Source organism: Bufo gargarizans, chromosome 11, assembly GCF_014858855.1.
Source record: "Bufo gargarizans isolate SCDJY-AF-19 chromosome 11, ASM1485885v1, whole genome shotgun sequence".
Classification (NCBI taxonomy): domain Eukaryota; kingdom Metazoa; phylum Chordata; class Amphibia; order Anura; family Bufonidae; genus Bufo; species Bufo gargarizans.
Genome location: NC_058090.1, coordinates 46,988,132 through 47,004,891, shown reverse-complemented (window position 1 = coordinate 47,004,891; position 16,760 = coordinate 46,988,132). Strand labels below are relative to the sequence as shown.

At 42.6% G+C, this 16,760-nt stretch overlaps 1 protein-coding gene across 1 annotated transcript in view; it reads right to left on the bottom strand.

The window, feature by feature from the left end:
- The window catches only part of MIPOL1 (mirror-image polydactyly 1), a 217,104-nt gene that overhangs the window by 71,040 nt on the left and 129,304 nt on the right, over positions 1–16,760 (bottom strand). Inside the window, exon 7 of the mRNA XM_044271260.1 lies at positions 3,570–3,664. Within this exon, the coding sequence (XP_044127195.1) occupies positions 3,570–3,664 (95 nt within the window). The remainder of the gene's footprint in view (positions 1–3,569; positions 3,665–16,760) is intronic.

Here is a 16,760-nt window from a genome sequence, read left to right as displayed (position 1 = left end):
ATCATTCTGGGGATAAACCTACATATCTTTTGGCAGGGGAGAGGGAACTGGATGTCTCTCTTACTAGATAGGATATAGACCATGTATTATCCAGTTCATTGCGTTTTTTCCGCTGTGTTCACATACAGGAAAATCCCTATAAACGTCTTACAAGGTGGTACAGAAAGCCTCAATTTCTGTCTGAGATGGGTTTAGTGGGGTCAGACACATGCTGGAGCTGTGGAGAGAGTTTGTGTTCTTATAAGCACATTTGGTGGGACTGCCATAAAATTAAATTTTTTGGGCAAACAATTAATTCTGCTATTAATAAAGTGTGTTCTACCAATTTTCAACTGATTCCTGAGCAGGTCTTCCTTTGGGAGGTTTTTCTCCAGGGGCAGCATGTGGCTCGAGAGAGTGCAATAGATCTGTAGAATGGAGGAACTAGCTGGGTGGGAAAACAAAAATATGGCCGCCTTCTTGCGAATCTGGTCTCCCTGGCTGTCTGCTGAGTTTTTAACAAAACCCTCAGACAGTGGAATGTGATTCATTACACCTATTAAAATATGTAAGGGTGGACAGCACACCTAGTAAACCAGCAGTGGGTGCACGTCTCCTTGGAGAGTGGTAAGCTCCCCTGCACTTGATTTCTTTATTAGTGGTATGTAGATAATTAATCACATGCTATACCAATCAGTTCATATATAAATCGATATCACTTGGCAGGTACTTGAGTTTATTATTACTCTATCCACATATCATGATATTAAGCTTAAACTATATAGTCCATGTCAGTGTGTTTTCTACTACATCCACACATAATCAAGCTTAAAGGGATTCTCTGGGAATTAAGAAAACGAAAATATTTAAATATTACATTATTATAAATATATTCCCAAATACCTTCATTAGTTATAATGGCTCGTTTTGTCTGGGGAGCAATCATCAGGAGAAATAAAATGGCCGCCGTCCTATTAGTACACACAGAACCTGTCCTAATAACACAGGAGGACAAGTTACTTTACAACATTGAAGAGCTGCCTTATCCTCCTCTCTGCCCTACTGGTCAGGGATTATGATCCTGAATACAGCAGATAACTTTATCCGAATCTCTGGGGAATTTAGTACAGCGAGGATGGACAGAATAGACTGTGGAAATGGAGACTGCATACAAATGCTACTGCTCATTAGCCATACCCCACAGTCCTCTGATGTCTGCTCATCATCTCCATTCCCACAGAGATTCAGGATCATAATCCCCGACAAGCAGAGCAGAGAGGAGGATGAGGCAGCTCTTTAGCTCAGTGTTGTGAAGTAACTTCTCTTCCTGTGTGATTAGGACAGGTTTTGTGTGTACTAATAGGACAGCGGCCATTTTATTTCTCCTAATGATTGCTCCCTAGACAAAACAAGCCATTATATGAAAGATATTTGGGAATATACTTATAATAAAGTAATATTTAAAAATATTTCATTTTCTTAACTCCCGGAGAACCCCTTTAAGGGTATTTTCACACTTGCGGCAGAGGATTCTGACAGGCAGTTCCGTAGCCGGACGCAAACGGATGCATTTGTGAGACGGATCGGAATGCGGATCCGTCTGACAAATGCACCGCAATACCAGATCCGTCTTTCCAGTTGTCATCTGGAAAAACGGATCGGGTATTTATTTTTTCCTCATTTTTAAAGGTCTGGGAATGCGCAGATCGGGAAACCGGATCCGGTTTTCCGGAACACTTAGTACCGGATCCAGCATTAATACATTTTAATGGAAATTAATACCGGATCCGGCATTCCGGCAAGAGTTCAGGATTTTTGTCCGGAGAGAAAAGTGCAGCATGCTGCTGTATTTTCTCTGGCCAAAAAACTTAAGAGGGACTGAAATTATGTATCCTGATGCATACTGAACGGAACCCTTAATTATGAAGATTTTTTTATTGTATACTTCTATCAGCACATAAGCAATTCTCAACTGTGATATTATTACACTTTGACTATGGTCTCAACAGTATCTCCAAGGACGTGGACCATGTAATGCGCTGCGGACAATAAACTTTGCATCCCTAGCAACACACAATTGACACATACTTAGGCCAACCAATAGGGGACTGTCTAGGCACACGTCATAATATGTACCCCACCCCTGGACCTGCAGCGATCACGCGCATGTGTGATCCCACACAGTTGCTGGGAACTCGTATTTCCACAGGGATCGGAACCTACTTCGAGGATCGCAGCGCACAGCTCATAGCCAGGCTATGAGCTGTGCGCTGCAATTGGCCAGCACTGCAGCAAGGGACACGCCTCCTACAAAAAATCAGTCCAGTACAACAGACGGAGCTGAGACACCGAAGCCTATACTGGGCGAACGGAGCGGCGCCCAGGCATACTAGTAAGTGCAGGGGGACCCCTGGGCGCCGCTCTGCCCACAGGTATAGTTAGTTTTTAGTTTGTACACTAGTGAAAGGTCCTCTTTAATTACTGTTTTTGTTTTATTATTCCTTATGTTTATTGCACTTAACCACTTCTGTCAAAAAAAATTGCGAATTTGCGAGGATGTTATCCTGGAATGCAATGACCTGCGTGCCATCCTTGCTGCGGATAATCTGTATTGATATTTCTTGCATTTCAATAAAAAAGTATTGACAAAAAACAAACTGAGGGACCAGTTAAAGGCTTAGGAAACCATTTCAGTTGTTTTGTGTTTTCAGGTGATTACAGTGTAACACCATGAATTTACAATATTAAACCTTTTCACAATATTCTTATTTTCTGAGATACTAACTTTTGGGTTTCATTAGCTGTAAGCCATAATCATCAACATTAAAAGAAATAAACACTTCAAATAGATCGCTCTGTGTGTAATGGATCTATAGAATATAGGAGTTTCGCTTTTTGAATTGAATTACTGAAATTAATTAACTTTTTGATGATATTGTAATTTACTGTATATTTACCTCTTTCCTTTGCACTTCCAGTCCACAAGCCGCTGTTTGTATGCAAGGCTCCAGCGGTGATATGCAGGTCCACGGCACGTAATCACTGTCCTCAGTGGTAGATGGCACAAGACCACTGAGAACAGCGATTGGCTGCAGTAGTCAAATGCCATATACCTGCACATCATAGCTACAGCCTTGTATCCAGACCCAGGAGGAGGACCAGACTGGTGGCCAAGGACCCGGCCCAGGAGAAAGAGGTGAGTATATAATATTTTTATTTTATTTTAAAGCATTGGGGCATGGGCGAAATTTATAATAAATTTCTGCAACATATGACAGCCAAACAATCATTCAAACGACAGGGTAATAAGGCTCCTCTGGCAGTGGGGTTATTCCTGCAGGTAACAAAATTCAACATGGCCAATATTTTTTCCACCAACATCAGTCGTCATGGATAAGGGGGCCTATCCTGCCAAAACTGACAGCTTTGGATGACTTTCACCTGACGTGTCCGGGCAGTTTTAGGTCCTCTACATTATGGTCAGAATGGTCTTGTCTTTGGTCACCTTTACTCTATACTGTGCATTTCATGAAAAGTTATGAATTGTATGTCTGCATATAACTAAATGGAGATGTACATCTCTTAGATACCTGTAATATATATTCAGGGTCTGGATCTCTTCTTCCAGCTTTTTATAGTCCTCCATCAACTTGCCCTGATTATGTTGAAGAAATGTCACTGGAGCCTGGAGGAAAGAAAGAAACAGAAATGTGATCAAACTGCCTGTAGGCCAAAACTGGTCATACTAATTAGATGCATGTCAGCCGACCATCTGATGATTGTAGGGACTTCCCAACTCTCTCCTGATGGAAGGGGAGATAAGGATCGGGCAGTTGGACTTCAACATGCTTGATCGGTTTATTGTCAGGAAGATAAACTGTCATGACCGCCTGGCAGCCGCTTACTCGCCTCTCCCCATTCAGGACACATGCGTGGCCAAACCTTCATCTCTACGCGAGTAGTCAAGGGAGATACCTGTCGACTGTTCAGCCAGCAGCTACCTAAAATTTCAGGTCAGCTTAAAGGGGTTATCCCATGATTACTGTAAAAAATCATACATAATCTAGAACATGACAACCTCTTTCTAACAAAGCTAGAACCAGCCCTGTACCTCCCATGGATCCAGAGATCTCCCCATTCATTGCTCCAATTGCTCGGCTAGATTCATTATAAGCTGGCAGCTTAGTTGGCGTGTCCTTTCTCAGGGGCCATGTCCGTTCTGCTGCAGCTGGTGGCAGTTGAAGGATGGAGCTGAGCTCAGTGAGCAGGACAAAGAAATTAGAAAAAGAGTACCAGCAGATGGCGCTATACAGATAGATTTAATTGAATAACTCAGTAGCGGTAATAAATCCTTAATTACATGCAATTAAAAAATGATTCCCATCTAGGTGCTGGTTTGAAAACTGTACAATATTATTCGCGGGACAACCTCTTTAACTACACTAACCGTCTAGGATACAACATCTAAAGGACATGGACCATCCGAACTTGTGGCAGTCAGAGTCGTAACCATTTCGGAGTACAAATCCCAAAACACAGAAGAAACACTCACAACCACTAATTGGGGCAGGCAAGATCACATATTCATTTAGAGCTGTGCCATTCTCCTGTTATTCCTCTTGGAAATTAATGAATAAATTGACAAGTGGGCATTACCATCTGAATGTCATTGTTAATGGGGTGTGTTCCTACACAGTCTGCGCTAATTAGACAGCTTTAAATTCTACAAGCCTCTCTGACGTGAGTGGTAACACTTGCTATTTTATTCAAAGATTTACAGGAAGAATAACGGAGGAATAGCACAATATAGGGTTGTAAAGAAAAGATACTTCAGAAAGTTCAGAATTACTAAAAACATATCCAGAGAGCTGGCAGGTCTGTCTGTAAAGAATCCCAGTGTCTAAGTGGTTAAACGACAACCACTAAGCAGTAATCTCACCATCCCGGGATAATAACTCTTCATATATCCCCTTTCTTTATTTGAGCTTTGTATGTATGTTTGGCATTGTCTAGGTTTAATAAGTGGGATTTCTTGCCTTATAGATGGGGTTGGGACCATCAGTTGCGTTGTGGAGAAGTCAGGTGGATACACAGCTGATAGTCCTACTAAATAGACTGTGAGAATTGGTATTATGGCAAGAAAAAAGCAGCTAAATAAAGAAAAACGAGTGGCCATCATTACTTTAAGAAATGAAGGTCAGTCAGTCAGAAAAATTGGGAAAACTTTGAAAGTAAGGGCTATTTGACCATGAAGGAGAGTGATGGGGTGCTGCACCAGATGACCTGGCCTCCACAGTCACCGAACCTGAACCCAATTGATATGGTTTGGGGTGAGCTGGACCGCAGAGTGAAGGCAAAAGGGCCAACAAGTGCTAAGCATCTCTGGAAACTCCTTCAAGACTGTTGGAAGACCATTTCAGGTGACTACCTCTTGAAGCTCATCAAGAGAATGCCAAGAGTGTGCAAAGCAGTAATCAAAGCAATGGTAATCAAAGGTGGCTACTTTGAAGCACCTAGAATATGACATATGTTCAGTTGTTTCACACTTTTTTGTTATGTATATAATTCCACATGTGTTAATTCATAGTTTTGATGCCTTCAGTGTGAATCTACAATTTTCATAGTCATGAAAATAAAGAAAACTCTTTGAATGAGAAGGTGTGTCCCAACTTTTGGTCTGTACTGTATATATATATATATATATATATATATATGCCAAAACTTTGCTGAACTTTCAATGATTGTGTCACGTCCCTCTCTAAATGGGTTTATTTAAAACAGAGAAAAATTGAAAATTTTTGTTTAATTTTGCATATTTTTATATGGAAGAGTACTGGAAATGGAAAAAAAATAGTAATTGAAAAGTGCAATACAACATGCACATGATCAATAAAGCAGCATGGCACAACATAATATTTCTGGGAACAAAGTATAACAAAACCTTACAATGGAGAAACTACAGCCATCGTGGTGTGTGGCCTTCAGCGACAGACAAGGATGTATAGATTTAATAAGTAGTAATAATAGCAGCGCCTCATTTTCTAATGTACGTCAGAGAAAAGAGAATAGGGGTTAAAGTGTCACCCGTACAGGCAGCAATGTTCTAGGCGGCTGCAATTATTTCTTCTCACAGTCTGTACCTAATAACCATCTGCCTAAGTAAACACTCCTAGGCTCTAACGACAAAAAGTCTTCAATCCCTAAAGTTTTTTCTTTACTGTTCTGCCTATTTTAAGTTTAAACTAAAAATAAAATGCAGTCAATAGGTTAAGATATTGTTAAAGGGGTTATCCAAACACAAAAATACCCCACCCAAATGCCCAGGCTTCTCACACAGATTGTACTTACCTCACTCCCCAGCACCAAGATTGCTTCTTATGCCCGCACGGCCGCCGCTGCATCTCGCCGCCGTGTGGATAAAAACATTCAGCGATGGGGGGAGGGCAGCCAATAGCAGGCGGTGACGGGGACGAGCCCCCCTAGCATTGCGGGTGATGCTAGGGAGGCTTGTTCCCTTCGTGGCCTGCTATTGGCTGCCACCAATACCCTCCAAGCCAATGATCCGCACGACAGGGAGATGCAGCGGCGGCCGTGCGGGCATCATAAGCAATCTTGGTGCTGGGGAGCGAGGTAAGTACAATCTGTGTGAGGGGCCCGGGCATTTGGGGGGCCATTTTTAGGGTTGGATAACCACTTTAACGTTTCGCGTTTACATCTCTCTCTACATATTCCTTAGGCTACATGCACACGACCGTAATGTGTTTTGCGGTCCACAAATTGCGGATCGGCAAAACACGGATGACGTCCGTGTGCGTTCCGCAATTTGGGGAACGGCACGGACAGCCTTTAATATAACTGCCTATTCTTGTCCGCAAAACGCGGACAAGAATAGGAAAGGTTATATTTTTTTTGCGGACCACGGAACGGAGCAACTCCGTGTGCTGTCTGCCAAAACTGCGGCTCGGATGCGGACCAAAACAACGGCCGTGTGCATGAGGCCTTAGTCAAAGAATATTCTTAGAATGGTAGGTATAGCCATGGTTACAGACTACAAACAAACCCAGTAGTCATGCTCTCTGTTCTACAGGTCTCAGTCAGTTCTCAGTAAAAATACACTGGCAGACATTTATTTAGCTAAATGTGCTAGATTGTCTTAAAGGGGCTTTCTCATCTTAACATTTGTGGTATATTGGTAGGTTTTACCGTAAATGTCAGACAAGACCCACCCCTATCTCTAGAATGGGGCCCCCTAACTGAAAGAGAGCAAACTACAAATGAGTGGCAGTCTCCCCATTTAACGCTATCAGACACTTTTTTGGAAGTCCCATAGCAGTGAATGGAGAGCAAACCGCGCAGGAGCAGCCACCTCTCCATTCACTGATATGGGACTGCTGGAAATAGCCGAGCCAGTGTTCCGCTATTTTATTAAACCTCCATATCGGTGAATGGTGGGTGGCCCAGCATGTGCAGCTTCTCTCCCTTCACTTCGGGGACTCTGTTCTAGAGACAAGAGCAGGTCTCAGAGGTGGGACCCGCACTTGTCTGACATTTGTGACATGGGAAAGCCACTGTAATTTGGACCAGAAAACAGGAGTACATGCGTTGCACCACATTTATTATGTGTTTAATACATTTTTGGAGGCGTGAATTTTCCCTTATCCTGTTGTGTTTTTATAACTGAAGGGGTTTTCAGGACCCGGTGGAGCAAGCAATTGACGGGAAGGAGGCGTTTGTTCCCAACAACTGCCTGCTCGTCAGTGGCGGTGAAGCGCTGCATTTACAGGCAGTAATCCCCTCCACTATATGGGGGTAAGCGATATTCTCCCTGTCAATAGACCTTTACTTACTGTTGACCTTGCTTTAGTATAAGTTAGCAGATTGGCAAGGTCTGGGAGTAACAGGCATGGCCATTACAGAATGGATGGAGCCGTGTAGATGAAGACCCAGAGTTTGTGAAAATGGTTGATCAGTAACCTCTGCCAATCTGATTTTTGATGACCTATTCTAGTTAAGTCTTGGAAAACCCCTTTAATTGTTGTTATTATTTTGGTGATATATGCTTTATTTTCAAGCAATGGTCAAAATGTGTAAAATGAAGATTCCACTAATGTAAATAAATCACAGGGACCAAGAACAGTCAGGAAGATCTCAGGTTCTGGAGGTTGTTGGGGTTCTGGAGACTGAATACATTCTGCAACCTGCTACATAATGTATATAAAATGAGCAGAAAGCTAAAAAAAAAAAATGTGTCTTTTGATATTTTCATACTCTTACAATTAAGCCCCAACATTCTGCATGGGACTCGCACACTTGCTGCTCGCACCGTATTTCTCTGCCAAGTTAGCAGACTGTTTGAAAGAAAGAAAATCACATCCTGTTAAGCCCAAACAGCAAACACTCTCCATATGTCAAAATGAAGATCTCCAACTGGGACAAAAGCCAAGAGAGTCTCCCTCCTCCCCAACCTTTATGGGTTATAGTGCAGTCTACTAGTAGGATGCCTTACGTCTTCCATGCCTCAGCCCGAGACACCTGCTTGCTCACTGCTCCCTGCCAATAAAATAATAAATCGCATAAACCTAACAGGACTCTGGAATGATGCAACTGCTGTTAAGAGGAAAGGGTTGGGTTACCTGCGAAACTTACAAAGGGGGGGAAGGTACTGCGTGTTCACGAGTCTCTGCCAACTGAAACGGTACTGAAGCAAAGGGTAATTATCAGCATTTAGCTTGGTGCAGGGTTGTGTCTTGGAAATATTCTTGCAAGTCCTTAGTCCCAGAATACTCTTAGAATGTGTCACCACACAGACCATGGTCCAACATATTAGAGTGAGCAATGCCCCATCATCACAATGTTTGGTGAACGTCAATGTAACAAACATTATCTACACTCCTTTCTATCAATGAGTGTCACGGGTAATGGGTGTGGATCTAACTAACTGATTTGACTTAGGGCTAGACCTAAGGGCATTAATTATCCTGGCAGTCCCCTGGTTTTCACCCTTTAACATCTATATAAGGATCTGGCCTTCGCTGTAGGGGAGCCACCAGGCCGATACCTCTTGGAGTGGTCCCAGTGTAGTTGGCAGTTGCAAGGCACTGAGGGGGTCAGTCAATACTTATAGTCGGGAAACAGGCAGTGCTCAGAGCAGGTAGCATACGTGCAAATCCATGAAACAAACTAGGAAACCTAAAGCTCAAGCACCCTCCCCTACGGGAAGGTGCCTCAAATATCCTAAAGTGTCCAGCCATTGGCTGGAGAAAACTAAGAACTAGGGTGCACGTACGCTGACCCTTTAAGAGCTGGGGAGTGCACTCACATACCCTAGAGACAGCCCTGGAAGCCTTCACAGAGAATTGCAGGCTGTAGCCTACAGAATCCACATGCAGTGCCCGCTGTAGTAGCCCTATAGTTAATGTATTGGACCCCATCAGAACAAAGCAGAGACACTTTGCCAAAACATAACCTTTGCCATCATATTTCTACTGAGCCAATTGAGTATGTGGTGATCAGACATCTAATCTGCATGGCTAGCCTTCGATCATTTTGGTTAAAATTGTCTGTTTATGATCATATTAGACTTATGTGAATAGTCACCTTAAAATTGCCTAGAATTGCAGAAAATTGCCCGATTTTAAGAATGTTCATCTGGTGAAATTTAACAATTAACAATTGTTTTTGCTGATCAATGACAATCGGTCATCGTATGGAAAAAAAAAGTCAGCCAAATTACGGAAAATAATCTTCCTAAAAGGATCATGCGTCCATCGCGAAGGGTTATAAATTAATCTAGTGAGTATGGCCAGCTTTAGAGTTCCATGAAGAGTTTTACAAGACAAATATACAGTAACCAAGATAATTGTAAAGGCTTCACAAAACTTTTGATCACAGATGCTTCTAATGTGTATCTTCTTTCATTTTTATTATTGTCAAGTTACGTTTAACTTTTATTTTATCTGTTTGCTTTGCCTAGGCTTTGTATACACACAGACTCAACTGGAAGTATAAACCTTATCTATTTCCTTATTATTTGCAATAACATTTCTTTATTACTTTTATTATGATTAGGGATGAGCGAATCGACTTCGGATGACACATCCAAAGTCGATTCGCACAAAACTTAGTTTCAATACTGTACGGAGTGAGTGCTCCGTACAGTATTAGAATGTATTGGCTCCGATGAGCCGAAGTTATTACTTCGCAAAGTCTCGTGAGACTTTTGTAAAAAACCATTTCCCGAACTTGGGTTCAGTTCCAAGTGGTACTTTGGACCCAAACCTGAGCTTGGGAAATGTTTTTTTACAGTATAAATCAATTTCTGAAGTGTATGGGAGCACAGATTCCACTGGGGGGGTCCAGTGAATGATGTGGAGGCCAGAGCACACATTTCTGCTCTTGCCGGTCCACTCTACTAGAGCCTGGCATAGATGTGCTATACCAAGCTTTAGTGGAGCGGGCACAGGCAGGAGCAATGATGTGCTATGCAGAGCTCCTACCACCTGCCCGTGCACTGTGTGAAAAGCCTGCACCGATGGGGTATGAAAGGCTTTAGCAGAGCGGAGTGAATGTCGGCAGGACCTCTACATTACTCTCTACTACTCCTGCCTGTGCCCGCTCCACTGAAGATGACATAGAAGATCTATGCCAGACTTTAGCATGGTGGACAGGCAGGAGCAGTGATGTGTGCCCCTGCCTGTATATTGCTCACTGCCCCTCCCCCCCCCCCCCCCCCAGTGGAATCCATGCTCCTATACACCGCTGCCATGATTTTAAAGTGCTATTTTGCATAGAAAACATTTTAAGAAAAAAGTATTAGGGATGAGCAAATCGACTTCGGATGAAACATGCAAAGTTGATTAGCATAAAAGTTTTCGGCAAATCGACTTCACATGTTTCATCCGAAGTTGATATACTCATCCCTATAAAGTATATTAAAGGAGATTTAGAATACCGTAGGTTTCAGTAAAGTTGATTCCAAAGTTTAGGTACACATTAAGGCTGTCATGAGTTGGGGGTTATATCAAGGAGGCCCAATAGCAATAGGTGACTCCCAAGTCAATGGTTAGGAAAAAACAGTATAGGTGTGCCTATACACACAAATTGTGTCTGACTTTTTTTTACCAGTAAATAACCACATCCTTTTTTTGCCACCATTTTTTGGGGCAAACAGCGTGTTTGATCAGGAAAACCATGTGAAAATGGCTAACAAAAACCACAAGAGCCAAAAGTTCCAGCTTGCCAAGTTTATAAAATAAGGCCAGACATACAAACAAGTCACCTAATGAAAAAAAAAAAATGCCAGTGGTAAAATAACGCTTCTGTATCCTTGGTTTCATATTTCCTATAGACTTTCAGCTAAAATCTGTAGCTAGCATTTATACTGCAAAAACACCACTACGAACGCAAAACTTCCGAAAAACATTGCAAAACACCTATATGTAAACCCCTAAAGTATGCTCAAACCTATGCTGTGGAATGAAAAAATTCTTTAAGTGGTTGTTGTGTGCCTCGGTATACTAACTTGGGCCATGTTATCTCAGCTTCACAATAGTTTTCTTTCAGTAACTGGTTTTGACATTGTCTCTGATATTCAAGTGAATCAGTTGACAAGTTAGTTCATTTCCATTAGTTTTTTTTTGAATGTTTCAGTAAGTTGGGGAAAACAGACAATTCAACTCAGTGGTAAATGGCTGAAAATTAGACTGAGGAAGCAAGACTGCGAAACGTACGCCGAGGAGCCAGCGACCACTCACTCAGTCATCACTTGGGTATGATTTGCTTTATTATTAGATTGGAACTTCCAGTTACTTTGTTACTTTATGGTTATAGCCTTTGGGAAGGTACTTAGACCAGTGCAGGCAGTCATTTACTTGTGAGGATGGATTTCCCTATGTACTGAGTATGCACAGATAACATTCCACCTTTAGTGCCTTTTTACTGGCTATAAAATAATCAGTAGATGATTTGGGTTGGGTGGCGCTGTTAATTAGAATTTTCTCCATATGTTGGCAATTATTATATATTGAGTATGAACATGTTTTGTCATTTTATTGTTGTCAGTTAAATAAACATTATATTTTTTAACCTATGGGAAGTTGTATTACTCTTTTTTTGTGGTGTATAGTTAATAGCAACAGAGTATCCCAGTCATTGTTGTTTAAGTTGATTTAGACCTATTTGTATATGAATTGAGTAAACTGATGTCATCAGAGAATCTCCTGTATAATCCAGCATTTCTCAATCCAGTCCTTAAAGAACCTCAAAAGTTCATAGCTTGAGGATTTCCTTAACCACCTCAGCCCCCCTAGCTTAAACCCCCTTAATGACCAGACCACCTTTTACACTTCTGCACTACACTACTTTCACGGTTTATTGCTCGGTCATGCAACTTACCACCCAAATGAATTTTACCTCCTTTTCTTCTGACTAATAGAGCTTTCATTTGGTGGTATTTCATTGCTGCTGACATTTTTACTTTTTTTTATATTAATCAAAATTGACCGAAATTTTTGCAAAAAAAAGTCATTTTTCACTTTCTGTTGTAAAATTTTTCAAATAAAACTACATTTCTATATACATTTTTCTCTAAATTGCTCTACAACGCCCAGACAGTAGAAACACCCCACAAATGACCCCATTTCGGAAAGTAGACACCCTAAGGTATTCGCTGATGGGCATAGTGAGTTCATGGAAGTTTTTATTTTTTGTCACAAGTTAGCGGAAAATGTTTTTGTTTTTTTACAAAGTCTCATATTCCACTAACTTGTGACAAAAAATAAAATTTACATGAACTCACCATACCCCTCACGGAATACCTTGGGGTGTCTTCTTTCCAAAATGGGGTCACATGTGGGGTATTTATACTGCCCTTGCATTTTAGAAGCCCTAAAGCGTGAGAAGTAGTTTGGAATCTAAATTCGCAAAAATGCCCTGTGAAATCCTAAAAGTACTCATTGGAATTTGGGCCCCTTTGCCCACCTAGGCTGCAAAAAAGTGTCACACATGTGGTATCGCCGTACTCAGGAGAAGTAGAGCAATGTGTTTTGGGGTGTATTTTTACATATACCCATGCTGGGTGAGACAAAGTTGTCATTTTACAGAGATATTTCTCTCACCCAGCATGGGTATATGTAAAAATACACCCCAAAACACATCGCCCTACTTCTCCTGAGTACGGCGATACCACATGTGTGACACTTTTTTGTAGAGCCTATAGAACATGTCCTATTCTTGTCCGCAATTGCGGACAAGAAAAGGCATTTTCTATATAGTTCTGGCACTGTGCGGATCCACAAAATACGGAAAGCACATTGCCGGTGTCCGTGTTTTGCGGATGCGCAAAACACATACGGACATCTGAATGGAGCCTTACAGGGGGGTGATCAATGACAGGGGGTGATCAATGACAGGGGGTGATCAGGGAGTCTATGGGGTGATCAGGGGTTAAAAAGGGGTTAATAAGTGACGGGGGGTGTAGTGTAGTGTGGTGATTGGTGCTACTTACAGAGCTGCCCGTGTCCTCTGGTGGTCGATCCAAGCAAAAGGGACCACCAGAGGACCAGGTAGCAGGTATATTAGACGCTGTTATCAAAAAAGCGTCTAATATACTTTTTTGGGGGTAAAAAAAAAAAATCACATCTACAGCCTGCCAGCGAATGATCTGGCAGGCTGTAGATCGACTCTCGCGAGATGACGCACCGATGCGTCTACGAGGAATAACCCGGCCGCCCGCAGGACGCATCCCTGCGTTAGGCGGTCGGGAGGCGGTTAATGACGGACTACAGGCAATCCTTTTGATATGAGATCTGCTGTGGAGATCAACTAATTGTTGAACTTGGGCCTCCGTTCGCCACCGACACCTTGCCATGCTGTGTGTATATGTTATCAGGTGCTGGACACAAGGTGCACATGTGCCTCTCACACTCAGGACACATGCTATATATGCACTACTCCTGCTGGAAACATACGGCACGTGCATAACTTACACAGTGGACAAGCACTGGACAAGTCCCACATATGCATGATTTATACGGTAGACACACACTGGACCCATGCTGTACTTGCACCACTCATATGCTGGACACATACCCCCCATGCACCACTCATATGCTGGACACATACCCCCCATGCACCACTCATATGCTGGACACATACCCCCCATGCACCACTCATATGCTGGACACATACCCCCCATGCACCACTCACATGCCGGACACATACTGCTAATGCACAACTGACATGCTGGACACATACTGCCCATGCACCATCACATGCTGCACACATACAGCCCATGAACCACTCACATGCTGGACACATACCCCCCATGCACCACTCAAATGCTGAACACATACTGCCCAAGCATCACTCACATGCTGGACACATACCACCCATGCACCTCTCACATGCTGGACATATACTACAATGCACAACTTACATGCTGGACACATACCACCCATGCACCACTGACACAGACATCTTACAATAACCAGTCACAATGCATACATGCCCCATTCACATGACTGATACATGCTGCACACTCATCACCCCCATGATGTATACATGGCACACACACCACTCACATGCCACACGCATCCGATTCCTGTCCCACATGCCAATATCACACAGCCGTCAGCACTGCTGTGAATACTTACTAGACTTCCCTTACGATTTTAACATCCTTGATTTTTTTTGCGATACTACATCAATAATGAATTTCTATATGGGGAATCTTCAAGACATGACCTGCTGGGCTTCCATGAGAACTGGTCTGATAAACACTGTTCTAAAGCGATCATTGAGTTTAATGATAAAACGCACAAATCCAAAAGGAATTCATACAAAATACTGACATTTTACTACCAGTTAAAATCCTATGGAAGCAGCAGACGGATCGGCTCATACCAAATTCTTACAATATTCGCCGTAGCATGTAAACAAATATGAGGTGTGTAGAAGGCCCTGCTTGTGGCAATCCGTCTGTATACAGTGTGGAATAGGCTATATTATTCTACTGTTTGTGTGAGGATCACGATCCTTCGTCCAGCAGGAACCACGCTCTGCATTTTCCCCCCGCTCTCCTGAACAAGAAGCCAGTGTTGTGACGGTGAGTAACTCCTGGGCATGAGTCACCCAGTGTCAACCACTGCTCCGCTTCTGCTGAGCCCTAGAACCGAGATACGTTTGGGAATGTGAAATGTCTTTGACTTCCTGGTTGGAAATTGACGTAAATGTGTTCAGCGGAATGAAATAGAAGCTGTTTTCTTCTGGTGTGGAGTGAGACATGGCTGCTTTCAGCCCTGGGAATAAGTGACATCAGCCTGATTACATTACAGCATTTCAATCCACAAGGAATTTGGAAGGGACCATTTATTATGCTGATTGTATGCGCCTAGTGTATTATACACAATGTACAGGAGGCCGGAGAACGCTCAAATAATTACTTTCTTTTTTTAAGATAAAGTAATGTAAAGTATAATATGAACATTTTGCAATTATTGATATTTTAATGAGCAGTAGTGTAGCCTTGCCCTTGCAGAACTTTAAACCCTTTAAGTACCAAGCCTATTTTGGCATTAAGTTTTTATTTTATTTTTTTACCCCTGGGTACCTTTCCTGCAGACCCCCCCAGAGAGGCCGGGACCCGCAGTTGGAATCATACTTACCGGATCCCCACCATAGGGTTCTGGGTCCATCACTCCAGCTCGGGCGATGCTGGTCTTGGGTCTCCTCACGGATATTGACAGTGCTGGTACCTTAGACGTTGAATGGAGCATGCTCGACCAGCACGCCATTCAAACTGGGGACAAGGCTTCCCCGTTCTCATGATCGTGGGGATCCCAGTAACTTTATATTACTCTATAGGTTAAAGGGTTTGTCTCACTTCAGCAAATTGCATTTATCATGTAGAGAAAGTTAATACAAGGCACTTACTAATGTATTGTGATTGTCCATATTGCCTCCTTTGCTGGCTGGATTCATTTTGCCATCAAATTATACATTGCTTGTTCCCAGGGGTTATAGCACAGAAATGAGGTGGTCGGGACAGGAGCTGATGTGCATGTGTGCCTATGTCCACCAGAGAGGCCGGCATCTTTTCCTATACAGCGCAAGCACAATCACCGCTGCTGGATTTCATTGGTGGCTGCAACCCCTGGATACGAACAGTGTATAACAAAATGGAAAAATGAATCCAGCCAGCAAAGGAAGCAATATGGGCAATCACAATACATTAGTAAGTGCCTTGTATTAGCTTTTTCTACATGATAAATGCCATCTGCTGAAGTGAGACAACCCCTTTAAGGCCTCTTTCACGCGTGCGTTCCGGATTTGCTCCGGATGCGTCGCGTGTGCATTGCGGGAAAACCACGCAAGTAGGCACGCATTGCAGTCAGTTTTGACTGCGATTGCGTTCCAATGTTCAGGTTGAGGTGAATGGGTCCGGGTTCAGTGCTGGTGCAATGCGTTCACCTCACGCATTGCACCCGCACGGAATTCTCGCCCGTGTGAAAGGGGCCTATAGGGTTCAATGGTGAGCTAAGTCTGGTCCTGTAGAACCACGCATTGGGGGACTAAGTTTGCAGCCATCATACAGACCCTATAATGGCAGTGCCAAACCGGACTCTTTTTTATAATGCAAATACATTAGGAAATCGCTGTCCAGATACTTTCCTTATTTATTAGTTATTTGTTTCATTAGTAAAAACACGGCTATGTTAACCAGAAGAGATTATTTATATGTGAATGAATTTATCAAAAAGTGTCATGAAATTGCAAAAAAAAAC